Raw genomic sequence first — 12,529 nt, 5'->3', positions numbered from 1 at the left:
GAATTATATCAATGTGATACAATTATAGAAATTATCAAGAAGTTAAAACTAAATCAAAATGTTTATTCAAACATTTCGCGGATTCTTTCATTGTGTATATATCCGGTTCAGTTCCATATAAATGGAAGGAATGACAGGTAAATTGAAGAAATTGACGTAAAGTTGAATTATCGAACAAAGGAAATTATTATACGGGAAATTTGTTAAGCTATAATTACAAGCATAAGTTGCGATACATTGCGAGTGGTGTAATATTTGCTTTCAATGGCGAACCATGATGAGTTGGTTTCGCAATTTATAGATACAACTGGGGTTGAACCTGAAGAAGCACGATTTTATCTTGAGTTATTTAATTGGCAGCTCGAGGTGAGGCAGCATATTTATTACATCTTTTATAAACTTTAATGCGAAACGTTATAATTTTTTATAATTATAACTAATTTTTCTATCGATCTTCAACGTCAACTTTGTAACCTTAAATTTATTACATTTTCCTATTTTTATCACGCTTCATTGCGTGATTTTTTAATGTTTTGAAGCCGACTATTGCTTTTGTTACTATATTAAGGGCTTCTTTTAACCAAAAAAATGTTTGACAACGTTACATACATAGCAATAATGTCGAAATATCGTGATTGAAGTTATTAGATGTTATATTTTAGGAATATTGTCATTGACATTATACCTAAAATAAGATTAGTCATCATAAAGAAAATTCTTTTACACATTGTGACTTCTTAATAATAAAGTTTATTGATTACACAGTTTATTCTTAAGTGTGTCATTATCAATATCCAAGTATATTTATGAATTATATAAAACATTTTAGGTTGCTCTTGACACATTTTATTATCCTCCTGCTTTGCCTTCATTGTCTAATGAACCTACTGAAGGTGCAACATCAGAAGAGGAACGTACTGATATTGCAGATAAAAGCACAGGAAGCTTGAAATCGTCAGAAATGGAAGGGAAACCATTGAAAGATAAAGTAAAACCAAAGCCTAAGTTTGCAATGCTTAGTGATCTTAAAGATAGAGAAAGTAGCCCTGAAGATGAAGAAGGACAAGCATTTTATGCTGGTGGTTCTGAACATACTGGACAACAAATTTTAGGACCAGGAAAAAAAAAGGATATTGTTAGTGATATGTTTAAATCATGTCAGAGACAATCAATTGCTGTAGAACCAAAACCAAGTGGACAACAAAGACCAAATACCTTTAGTGGTACTGGATATAAATTAGGTCAGACTAGTTCAGATACTGAAAGTAAGTTATCAGGATTATTAAAATTTGCTCTATCTTCTATAACAAGTTATTATATTGAAATAAATATTTTTTATAGTCGTTACTGCTACATCATCTAATCATCAACAATCAAATTCTGGACTAATTACTTTAAAGTTATGGAAAGATGGATTTACTATAAATGATTCTGAACTTCGTTTATATAGTGATCCAGAAAATAGAGAATTTCTAGAGACTATAAAGAGGGGTGAAATACCAGCAGAGATACGTCAAGAGATACAAGGTACCGAAGCACGCCTTGATATGGAAGATCATCATCATGAAATGTATGTCCCTCCAAAAGCAAAAGTGAAAGCTTTCAGTGGTAAAGGACATATGCTAGGGAGGTATATAATTCATATCTATACTTACAAAAATTTTTTGTATACACTTTAGGTATTTTTAATAATATTTTTGTTCAGTCCTTCTCCAGCTACAGTTGGCATGACAATACCAGCAGATCTTGCAGATCAAGCAGCTAATGAATCTCAGGCAAAACAAAAATTAAATTTAGATGAATCAAAACCAGTTACAACAATACAAATTCGCCTTGCTGATGGAACTAATGTAAAAGCTCAATTTAATTTAACTCATACCATTAATGACTTGAGGCAATATATAATAACGTATCCTTTCATAATTAATATTATTATTATAAAGATAGATTAATTTATTATGTGTAAATATATTATTCCTTAATTACTTCTTAGTATGAGACCTCAATATGCTATGAGAGAATTTAGTTTATTAACAATGTATCCTACTAAGGAGATTACAGAAGATAAAACTATTGAAGAAGCTGGCTTGCAAAATACAACAATAATTCAACGACTGAAATAAATGTCTTTCTAGATTCTTAGTTATGGGAGTTTAAGTGATGTATTGATTAGACGATTCATAAATATACATTGAAACACTTAAAAATAACATTTCAACACACTTGAGTAATTGAATGGCACTTTAATATTGTTTATTTTAATTTTAAGTATGGTTTTTGTTGTATAATATTTTTGCTAATGCGAGAAATATTTTATTGGAGATAAATCTAACATTAAAACCTTAATTAACATGGAATAAAATTACAAAATCTTTGTAAAATTTGCAATAAAATCATTCGATTTATATGTATTTATTATACGTATCTTTTATATCTGGGTAACTAGCAATTATAATACGATAAAAAAGATATAAAAATTTCTTTTAAACATAGTGCTAAACAACTTATGAAAATGTTTTTATACTATTTCTTTTGATAAATAAAGTATTCAAAATAAGAAATGTATTAACATGTGAAGAATGTTTAATATAAAAGATAATATTGGGAAGTTGAAATATTTATACATAAATTATGGAATTCTATATACTAAAATCTAAATCATTCTGCTTCGTAACAAATTTTTAAATACATGTTATATACACGTTATACAATATTGTATTCTTACATTCATACCTTACAATACATATAAAAATGAATTACTTTTTCTTAATGATAACTTTCAGACTAAAATTATCTTATAGATACATTAAATCTAATTATCACTTGTGACTATTTGATAGAAATTTATTCTCTGTTATAAATTTTCGAAATATTTGTGAATTCTGTATATTTTCAGTGAATCTTAAAATTGCAGTATCTTTAGTTCCTGTTTCCAGATTCGATTTTCCAGGACAATACTGATAACGATTTAATGTAACCAAATCTTTTCCAATATTTCGTGTATACATATTATTTTTGTTTAATGCTTCATGTGTATTATAAATATAAATTGGTTGATTATCAGGGATACTTGAGTCATAATGTAGTTTTTTAAATATTATAAATGTTACATTCCTATTGGTTGTATCATCAACTTGTTGTGTACAAAATGTTAATGTCTTTAATTTGTAACGATCTGCTTTCATTCTAGACTTTTTAAAATCTGTCATTAAATCTATAAGGGAATGATGATACCTTAAAATTATATAATCTTCCCAAGATAATGTAGTGATATACCTAACTTTATTATATGTACGGTACAAACAATCTGCTTGTATCAAGTCTTTTATTATACTAGGATGAGTAGCAGGAAAAGGAAAATTCCATGGCACTATTGTGTATGTAAATTTCCAATATGGATTTTGAGATTTAAATAGTTCTTTAAGGTTATTATTATATTGGTTTGGAATACCAAAATCATACACTATAAAATTATCCACACCAATTATGTCATGAAACTGTACAAAGCCAATCATTTGTAATAACTGTATTGGTTTTGTTAATGGTGGTGCTATGCATACTCCAGTATTAACATAATTTAAATTATGAGGTTGGCTTTTTATTGGTAATATAGGTATATTATGAGCATCTAAATTAGATTTTGTAAGAAACATTATTCCAACTGGTATTTTATTTGTTTTGTATGCACAATAGAAATGATATCCTCCATAATTAGCATTTTTGTCAGTACTATTTAAATTATTACCAATTGAAAGATAACTAAAACTTCCTAAAACTGGGTCAATTTCATTTTCAAATAATATTTGACACTGCATATCTTTAATGTTATTTGATGAACCAAAACCTATTACTTGAATTTCTTTGTCGCGTATATTATATGCAGAATAAACATATAGATCATCATCTAATCTTTGCCAAGCAGAGAGTGGTTCTTTAAATTTCATATCAAATTTAGTAAACATTGGCACATTATCTGTGCAATTTATTTCACTTCTCTGATTTGGCTTACCAAAGTAATTAAAAACTTCTAAAACATACCTCAATTTGTAATATTCATGTCTATAAATTAATAAGGATATTAGACTGAATACAGCAATTATTACAAGTGCAACCTGGTAGTATTTTCGCATGTTTCAAGATTTAATGTAATAAATAATAATATAGCAATTTTATCAATTAAAACATACGGCAATTTATAATTTGTGATTTGGATTATCTCAGGTATAAATAGAATTCTGAAACAAAAATTTTATTTAAGAAATTAGATATTATTGTTATACGAGTTTTATAAATTTTTATTTATACGTACATCTTGAAAATAACGTATTTAAAAGTTTTACTTTGAAATACGTATGATATGTTGACATTTTCTTGAAATATCCCATTTACTATTTAATCTAACTATTGAACTTATTGTTCACTAAATTTCCATTTCTTACACTGTATTATTATTGAAGATTAATTTAAATGCTTGCAACCTATATTTGTTGAAGATTAATTCAAGCGTTTGATAACCAAATAAAAACTGCTAGGTTAGTAATCATTCGCGCCATTTTTTTAAATGATCATAAATGTACATATATAAATATAAAATATTTATTGCATTTTATTATTATTTTTTCTTACGTAACGTTTGAAGAGATTTTTTGGAAATTATTTTTAAGGTTTGCACAATAAAAAAAACAATAAGTAGTTTTGTATTAAATTTAAATTTATTAGTATAAAGATAATTTATACAATTGCGTATTGTTCGTATAACAATTCGCGTACTTTATAATAATCTTCTGAAATGCAACCTTCTAATATTACTTTTCCAGCTTCATGCTAAAAAGATCGTATTAAACTATAAAATATTTTTATTTTATCAGATTATTATATTTTGATGATATTAAATACAAACCCTCCTAACGGCGATAGTATTATTGCAACACCATAAAACACCTCCACTAAATTCAGAAGGAATATTACTTTTGTTCAAAATCTGTTTAAAATCAGATAGTTTTAATTCGTTTATAAATGTTGTTTGATGGCCGGGTACCTATAATTTATAAATACATTTATATTGTAGAAACTAAAACTTCATTTTTATATGAATACATACCTCATTTAATGGTAATGGTTCCAATGTAAGTATTTTGTCACTTTGATCTATTACATCATCTGACTCGGTACCTGCAACAGCATCTCGGCATATCTGATCACGAGCAGTTATCATTGCATCAACCCATGCTACCTCAGAATCACCTTTTCCCTTTGAAAAGTTTAAGCCACTAACGAGTGCATCTGTCAAACGAACCTGAACAAAACGTGACATTTTAATTTATACACATTGATTTACAAAAATTAATTAAATATTACTTGGTATATGTGCGTTTCTGTTGTAGCATCTAATGTTTCTCCCCTCCCTGGAATAAATACTCGTGCACCTGCACTTTGTGCTTGTTGAGCCAGAATTTCAGTGTCTTTTTGTGATCCTCTAACTAGTACAACTCTTCGTGGTCTTAATTGTGCTAAAATTTTCTGTAGTGATTCTCCGTCGGATCTACCTTCAAAATCTATATATGTGACAGATGCATTAACTGTCATTGTACGTGTAACTTGGATACATTTTGTTGGGATATCAGTGGGTATTTCTGGATGATGAGTAGTATCTTCTTGTTTTGTTTCCAGATTTTCTTTATTATCATCCACTTCTGGCATAGTTTCTGCTATTTTATAATCTTCTGGTCTATGGTATATACAAATCAATATAAATATTTAAAATTTAAAATATTTAAAACTTATTATACATAGCTATTATTAATTTAATAAAGTAATACCTTATAATTTCTCCATATTCGTCGATTTTAATTTTTTCTTCTAAAAATGGGAACATAGGGTGTTGTTTTTTACTTTGTTTGAAAAATCCTGGTTTACTTTCTTGTTTTACTAATAAATCGTGTTTTCCTCTTCCCCCACCAACTTCTATTTCATCTTCTGATTCAGAACTTACATCAGCAGTCTCCCTAAAAGGTAAAAAAGTATTCAAGGAATAAGAGATATTTTAAGAATAAGTCAATTTTTATATTATGCAATCACATACATTTGTTCTTGTTTCAATTGCTCTTGCTTTAATTTTTCTTTTCTTTGATATTCTTCTAATTCAAGTCCTTCTAACTTAATTCTCCTTTTCACCTCCAATGTAATATTTCTATTACCGCCCTTTTCAACCAAATCTCTTGCAAGTGTTCCTGGTGATGTCCTGCTAGTTAATATAATACTGTTTTGGGGATTACCACACCATTGCAAGAACAACTCTCTTGAAAAACCACATTCCATATCTGGAGTACTTGCAAGTACAACCTAGAGTATTTGTATATAAATGTATTTTCAATTATAATGTTTGTAAGTTATAATTTTATTAAAGATATTCTAACCTTTGGACTGGGAACTTGATTTAATTCTGCCATACTGTGACATAGTTGTAAATGCTTAAATTGAAATGGATTATTTCTAGCACCTTCAAAACTCCTCATTAATTTATCACTCATCCATTCTATTTGTGACTTAGCAAACTCAACGACATTGTAACTAACATTGTTCAAAAGAGCCAAAGAATATGCAAGTAAACCAGATTCTTTATTACGCCATAATTGGTCCAACATATGAGCCAATTCTAATACACGACCAGCCGTATCTACACTGACCAAGACATTTCCACCTCCACGTAATGTTTGTAAAATATTTGCTGTAAATTATTATTGCATATAAAATACTATAAAAATTTATTGCTGGAATTATCATAAGCATTTATTTTCATACTCATTAATTTTTCATCTCTTGTTCTACGTCTTGCTTGCTGATAAGTAGCATTGAAAGCATCTGTTATTAACAAAGATGGTCTCTGTAGTCTTTCTAATTCACAACCATTTAAATGTCGTTCTTTTTTGTGATTAAAATCAACAGCATATATTATGTCTTCTTCACCAACTTTTACAATTTTCCAGATAGTTCCCCCAATCATGTGACCAGCTGGTAAAGGTGTTAATGTAACTCCATATCCTTTTCCTTTCATTGAAATGCTTTGATTATATTTTAACTGAACTATTTTGTCAAATGCTGCATCAACATCATCAAGTGTAAAAAGATCAAAATCTTCCATATTATGACGGGACTATAATAAATAAGCATAAATGTCCTTTGATTGTTTGTTTATTGTATGTATATAATTCTTTCTTATGTTATCATAAAAAAAATAATTGAAATTCTTTCATCAAAAATACCTGATACATATCATACATAAACATTTGTCCCATCTTATATACAGGAATAGTAGCATATATTGGACAATTTAATCCACATTTTCCAACTAGATATGGTAAAGCACCCAAATGCAATGGATCTGGATATGATAAGAGTACTGCATCTATTTGGTGAACATGTCTGAAATAATATTGTATTGTTTAGTTTAAATTTCCTATTGCATTTATAATTACTCAAATAATATATAATAATTTACCAACCGTTTTAATTCTTTTATAAATTCTTGATCAAAATTTTCATCCCATCCACAATCAAGTAATATTCTTAATTCATCAACTTGCAATATATAACAAGGAGGAGATTCATCCATAGCCCCAGAAATAGCGTGAAGCTTTATTATTGATGTCATTGTCTTTGTTTTTTTTTCACTTATTAAAATATATACAAATAATAGATAATACCTAAAAATTCATTTAGTATATGCTTTTATTTCTTAATTATTATAGAACTTATGTATACTTTCAACATAACCTGACATAAAGGTGTGATTAATTATAAATAGATTCATAACTTTAAAATAATGCCAAAATATAAAAAAAAAGAATAACATTTATTACCGTTTAATATTAATTTAATTATTTTTAAATGTATGGAAATGTTTGAAAACAAAACATTTCAAAATATTTTCTTAAGCTTAGAAAGCAATCAACAAACGGTACAATTGACTTTTGGCTAAAGTTACGGTATTTCATAGTAAGAAAAATGAATAATTTCGTCAATGTTACATAAATTACAATGAATATTTCATAAGTATATAATTATAAATCTGTAAGTTAAAGAAAAAAGTACAGCAAAAAGTAATTAACAACTATAAACCAATATAAAATGTATAACTTAAATAAAATCATAAGTGAAATATAAACGAGTAATTTTCTAATAATTTGTATACATCTCAAAGAAGAGAAGTCATAATATTACTCAGATTGGTATCTATGTGTGTTTTACCTTAACGCTGTTTACAAATACATTCTAAGATTTACGTATACATTCTTTGTCTCTCTCTTTATCTCGTAGCATAACGGGACTTTTTTTAAGACGATTGCTGTCACGGTGTAGCTATGAGATACGTAAGTTGAGATTTAAGTTTGTTTTTTCCATAATTCAACGATTACTCGTCGAATTATATGGAAATTTTGTGTGAAATTAGGTCGCGTGTATGTAGTATGGATAAGTATAAAAGTGAAGATACGCGATAAAAATATCATGTAACGGAGTGGCGGGAGATTGCAAGTAAATAGCAGATCAGCTGATGAGTGACAACAGACAAACGAAAGCTTATTGTTCTTGGTCTTGGTTATGGCGACAAGCAGTTCCGATGGCTCTTGTACAGCACCTGCAGATTTTCAGCTTTCGTCAGAGTTGGAAGACGTTTCGAATCGTTTAAGCGTGAATTTATTAAAGTGCCCACTGTGCCATAATAGTCGCCGAATTTTTCATTGTCGGCAGTGTATTCAAAATGGAGATTTTATCCATTCAACTTCTGTTTATTCTGAACGGTGAATATATACTTATAATTTACGTATTTACTGGTCATTTATTTTTATGTATTAAAGCTTGTTTGGCACCAAATATTCTTTAAATATTTCTAATAATGTTGAGCGTAAAAATAAATTTTTATTCTCACTAAATTACGAAAAACTAAATTACATAAAATTCGTTATGAAGTTTCGATGCATCAATTTCTAAACTTTTAATTCATATGAGTAATAATTATATACGTTCAAATATTTTATTTTTAAAATATTATATTTTATTCTGATCGGTATTTGAACAGGTTTGCAGATAAACAATTGCGACTTTTACGGTTGAAAGCTGCCAGAGCTCAATTGGAAGAAAAATGTGTAAAAGCTCTTGAAAAACATAAACAAAGGGATAAATTGGTATTTTATATTTAATATTTTAAAGTCAATAATAAAAAAAATATGAATTTTTGTATATTATCATCATATTTAATTATTCTTTGGGTTTGTAGATATGTGATATAAATACTTGTAAAGAAAGAGTTAGACTACTCCAGTCATTAGTGAATGAAACGAGGCAAAGTATAAATAGAGGTATATATACCATAATTATGTAATATTTAGGAAAGTGCTAGACTAAATGAAGTTTAATAATATGCAGGTAATCAACGTTTAAATATTCTCAAAGACGTAAACTCTCAGTTAGCACTTAGATTACCTAGACATGAAGAACGAGTAGAAAAATTACATCGTTATGTTACTGGTTTGAGAGCAAAACAAGAAAAACAAAAAGAAGCGGTAGATAGGAAAAGACAGCAGTTGAAAAAAGTCATCAGAACTGCTGCTAAACAATTAATTCAGTATATTTTTCCATTATCTAAAGTGCAACCTAGTAGAAGGTAATAATATCCATTAACTACCTAAAAAATTATTAGAAATTGTGAAACTTATGATCAAATATTTGATCATATTGATGATCAAAATGTATTTATTAAACATTTTTCTACTTGTTTTTATAGAAGAAGTAATTCTTTAATCAATAAAAATTGATAAGAAAATATTAACTGTTTTTAGTCTGTGTAGTAGTGAGGAAGATGCTAGTTCAGATGTAACTTGTGCACTGGCAGATGCATCTGGAACATCATATGTTAGAGGCAGATGGATAAATGATACAGAAAATGCTCTAGAAGTCCAACATCGTATAGTTGCCCCAACTTTACCAGGAAGTGGAGATTATAGTGCTTATTCTTTATGGGGTACATATGCCATTTAGCTTGAACTTTTTAAATAAATTTTATAAATATCAGACACATCTGTTTTAGTGGCAGCAAATAAAGATGGAGTACCAGGTGCAAATAAAGAGACTGCAATGCACAATCCAGCATATAATATAAGTGCTGCTTTAACTTATGCTACACAGTTGGTTAATATTATTGCTTATTATGTTAATGTAAGGCTACCATATAAACTTGCTTATGGGTATGTCAAAAATATTTCATTTTTTATATGCAATATTTTTTGTATGAATCATTGAAATAGAAATAGGATTACATGTAATATTTTTTATATCAATCATTGCAATAAAGATAGGATGTTATTAAAATTTGCTTTTTAAATATTTTCAGAGAATTTTGTGGAAATGAGATGTCAGATCAAAAATTTGCCAAGAAAGTAGCAAGGCTCAATAGCAATGTATTACATTTATGTTTTACACAAAATACCAACACTGCAGTTTTACATCCAATGCATACTCTGCAAAATCTAATGCACTTGCTCAATACTGAAATTAGTGATCTTGGAAGGTATATATTTATTATATTTATTTATTGTTATTATATACTAATAGATTATTTAATGATTTGTGTTTTATGACAGAATTGGTCCAATGGAAGTTGATTCAAATATTGTAGCACAATTACACAGTCAATTAGTTCCCGATTTAGAAAATAGCGACGATTCTGCTTCTGATGAAGAGGAAGATACTTTTAATTGGGATTGGGAAGCTGTAAGTTTGCTTTGATTAATTTACTAACGGCTGATGTGTCATTTAATAATGTCTCATGTATATTATATAAATATTTCATTTTCATAGGTACCAAATGTTGCTTGTCCTGAAATGGCAGTTCCCATTCCTGGTGCAATGATTAGTCAACAATCATCTAGTATGCAAGTGAATCAAAGTGTTGCTGGAGGCTTAGTTACAAGTGCTGCAGCTAGTATAGCCTCTATTTGGCGTGGTTGGACAACAAACAAATAGACTGTTCTATTTAATTAATAAATCTCTTTTTATACAAATCATAACTACATATGTAAGAACATATGTAACAAAAGACACAAAATTGACAATGCTCTAAAAAATGTAAAATACTGAAGAATGAATGTTTAAAAGTATAATGTACTGTAAATACATGTATGAATTTATTACTTCATATATGGTACGTGAAATAGTTTAATTCCGTGATAACAAATTTTGTAAGATCTGATGATTAGTTTATTTTGAACTATTTATATAACATACTGATTTGTGCTATTATTTGTAATATAATTCCAAATACTTTCAGTATGCTGATGATAGATCATAATTCTGTGGTACAAATTTTGTAAGTGTACAGGCAAGCGTTTGGACACTATATTACATTTTCAATAATTCTTTACCTATAAATATGATTCATTAATAAGATGTGAGTTTAATACGACTGCCTTTTTTATGCTCACTGCACTTTGTGTAATTATGTATCTGTTAACATATACATAAAATATTTCCTCGCATTAAAGGTGTCATTACTATCATGATATTATCCGTGTACTTCTAAGTTATTACAACATGGTTTTAACATAATGTTTTAAGCTCTATAGTATTTTGGTTTTCTACAAATATATACAATCGGACAAATCAGATAACAAGTTTGTTACTTAAAACTACTTAATGTGTTTTATAAGCGATATAATGTCTCTGATAGGAAAACCATATCTTAAGAATGTTATCATTTTTATGTAGATATGATCATATCATATATATTTCACACATATTTTTGATCATATTATATCGAAAAAGATATGACCTGTTAAACACTTCATACCTGACAATATACTATACATAATATGGATGTAAGCAAGGTTGTATTAGATTAATGACTTTTCATTAAATTAAGTTAAAATTAAGAATAACATATATGATATCAAAGTAAATTTTGTATTTGAGGTGTTGTTGAAGATATATTATGTAGATTTAGTAAAAATCAAAAGTGATTTATATATTATTACTACTAAAGCACAAATTTACCAATGTAGCATAGATGCACCATTATATTATCCTTAAAATATATGTAATTCTTGTAGTAAATTACGTTTTCCTAATTAAATGTTTCATTAAAATAACAATTCAAATTATTTAATATCTACAATTATACATAAGAATAGGAAATGAAATGTTCTTCATTTTACCTATTATATATGTATTTTAATTTTAATATATATGTTATGAAGGAATTATAATTATATAGGAGAAAAGTGAATACCTATATGTAAAGTAAATATGTATATGTAATTGATATTAATTGTAATATCAATTTACTAATAATTGTAATAATAATCATTTTTTATAGAATATCATTAAAAAATAGAACTAATTATCTCTTATAATTGTTAAATTTAAAATACAACATAATGTAAAATTATCTATTATGCGAATAAGTAATATTATGCATGGTTACATTTGATTAAATAATTTTATACGTGTTCGTTTTTTCGAAAATTATAGCATTTTA

At 27.5% G+C, this 12,529-nt stretch overlaps 4 protein-coding genes across 6 annotated transcripts; 2 read left to right on the top strand and 2 right to left on the bottom strand.

Annotated features, from left to right (window-relative positions):
* The first annotated feature begins 80 nt into the window (after positions 1 to 80).
* LOC100648434 (NSFL1 cofactor p47) lies at positions 81 to 2,210 on the top strand. Its single transcript, XM_012308381.3, has 5 exons — positions 81 to 366; positions 830 to 1,265; positions 1,342 to 1,630; positions 1,706 to 1,909; positions 1,994 to 2,210. Exons 1-5 carry the CDS (start codon positions 265 to 267, stop codon positions 2,121 to 2,123), a joined length of 1,161 nt encoding a protein of 386 aa, XP_012163771.2. The 5' UTR covers positions 81 to 264; the 3' UTR covers positions 2,124 to 2,210.
* Positions 2,211 to 2,661: 451 nt separating this feature from the next.
* Positions 2,662 to 4,538, bottom strand: LOC100651483. Its single transcript, XM_003395434.4, has 2 exons — positions 4,310 to 4,538; positions 2,662 to 4,235 (listed from the first exon to the last, which is right to left on the bottom strand). The coding sequence occupies exon 2, from the start codon at positions 4,128 to 4,130 to the stop codon at positions 2,820 to 2,822; it is 1,311 nt and encodes a 436-aa protein (XP_003395482.1). The 5' UTR covers positions 4,131 to 4,235; positions 4,310 to 4,538; the 3' UTR covers positions 2,662 to 2,819.
* Positions 4,539 to 4,690: 152 nt separating this feature from the next.
* LOC100642486 (probable cleavage and polyadenylation specificity factor subunit 2) lies at positions 4,691 to 8,347 on the bottom strand. Of its 2 annotated transcripts, none has more exons than XM_012308383.2 (11): positions 8,248 to 8,347; positions 7,503 to 7,703; positions 7,263 to 7,422; positions 6,802 to 7,153; positions 6,417 to 6,727; positions 6,083 to 6,342; positions 5,820 to 6,005; positions 5,359 to 5,728; positions 5,102 to 5,296; positions 4,901 to 5,038; positions 4,691 to 4,824 (listed from the first exon to the last, which is right to left on the bottom strand). In XM_012308383.2, exons 2-11 carry the CDS (start codon positions 7,649 to 7,651, stop codon positions 4,732 to 4,734), a joined length of 2,214 nt encoding a protein of 737 aa, XP_012163773.1. In that variant the 5' UTR covers positions 7,652 to 7,703; positions 8,248 to 8,347; the 3' UTR covers positions 4,691 to 4,731. The 2 variants fall into 2 exon arrangements, with proteins under 2 accessions (XP_012163773.1, XP_003395491.1); XM_003395443.4 differs by lacking the exon at positions 8,248 to 8,347 and adding an exon at positions 7,860 to 7,995.
* A 30-nt stretch (positions 8,348 to 8,377) lies between these two features.
* Positions 8,378 to 11,869, top strand: LOC100643847 (beclin 1-associated autophagy-related key regulator). Of its 2 annotated transcripts, none has more exons than XM_003395455.4 (9): positions 8,378 to 8,798; positions 9,077 to 9,182; positions 9,275 to 9,356; positions 9,424 to 9,661; positions 9,837 to 10,018; positions 10,085 to 10,241; positions 10,388 to 10,564; positions 10,638 to 10,767; positions 10,855 to 11,869. In XM_003395455.4, the coding sequence occupies exons 1-9, from the start codon at positions 8,599 to 8,601 to the stop codon at positions 11,017 to 11,019; spliced, it is 1,437 nt and encodes a 478-aa protein (XP_003395503.1). In that variant the 5' UTR covers positions 8,378 to 8,598; the 3' UTR covers positions 11,020 to 11,869. The 2 variants fall into 2 exon arrangements, with proteins under 2 accessions (XP_003395503.1, XP_048261981.1); XM_048406024.1 differs by having other exon boundaries at positions 10,070 to 10,241.
* The last annotated feature ends 660 nt before the right edge of the window (positions 11,870 to 12,529 follow it).

This window comes from Bombus terrestris, chromosome 5, assembly GCF_910591885.1.
Source record: "Bombus terrestris chromosome 5, iyBomTerr1.2, whole genome shotgun sequence".
Classification (NCBI taxonomy): domain Eukaryota; kingdom Metazoa; phylum Arthropoda; class Insecta; order Hymenoptera; family Apidae; genus Bombus; species Bombus terrestris.
Note: the sequence above shows the minus strand (reverse complement) of the source record. Positions and strands in the feature narration are given on the sequence as shown.

Bases quoted from the DNA above. Each gene is read 5' to 3' on its own strand.
- LOC100648434 (XM_012308381.3), top strand. From the start codon at position 265: ATGGCGAACCATGATGAGTTGGTTTCGCAATTTATAGATACAACTGGG. The intron at 1,266-1,341 runs GTAAGTTATCAG...TATTTTTTATAG, and splicing joins GACTAGTTCAGATACTGAAA to TCGTTACTGCTACATCATCT. The intron at 1,631-1,705 runs GTATATAATTCA...ATTTTTGTTCAG, and splicing joins AAAGGACATATGCTAGGGAG to TCCTTCTCCAGCTACAGTTG.
- LOC100651483 (XM_003395434.4), bottom strand. From the start codon at position 4,130: ATGCGAAAATACTACCAGGTTGCACTTGTAATAATTGCTGTATTCAGT.
- LOC100642486 (XM_012308383.2), bottom strand. From the start codon at position 7,651: ATGACATCAATAATAAAGCTTCACGCTATTTCTGGGGCTATGGATGAA. The intron at 6,006-6,082 runs GTATGTGATTGC...TTTACCTTTTAG, and splicing joins CAATTGAAACAAGAACAAAT to GGAGACTGCTGATGTAAGTT. The intron at 4,825-4,900 runs GTTTGTATTTAA...CGATCTTTTTAG, and splicing joins ATACTATCGCCGTTAGGAGG to CATGAAGCTGGAAAAGTAAT.
- LOC100643847 (XM_048406024.1), top strand. From the start codon at position 8,599: ATGGCGACAAGCAGTTCCGATGGCTCTTGTACAGCACCTGCAGATTTT. The intron at 9,662-9,836 runs GTAATAATATCC...AACTGTTTTTAG, and splicing joins AAAGTGCAACCTAGTAGAAG to TCTGTGTAGTAGTGAGGAAG. The intron at 10,565-10,637 runs GTATATATTTAT...GTTTTATGACAG, and splicing joins GAAATTAGTGATCTTGGAAG to AATTGGTCCAATGGAAGTTG.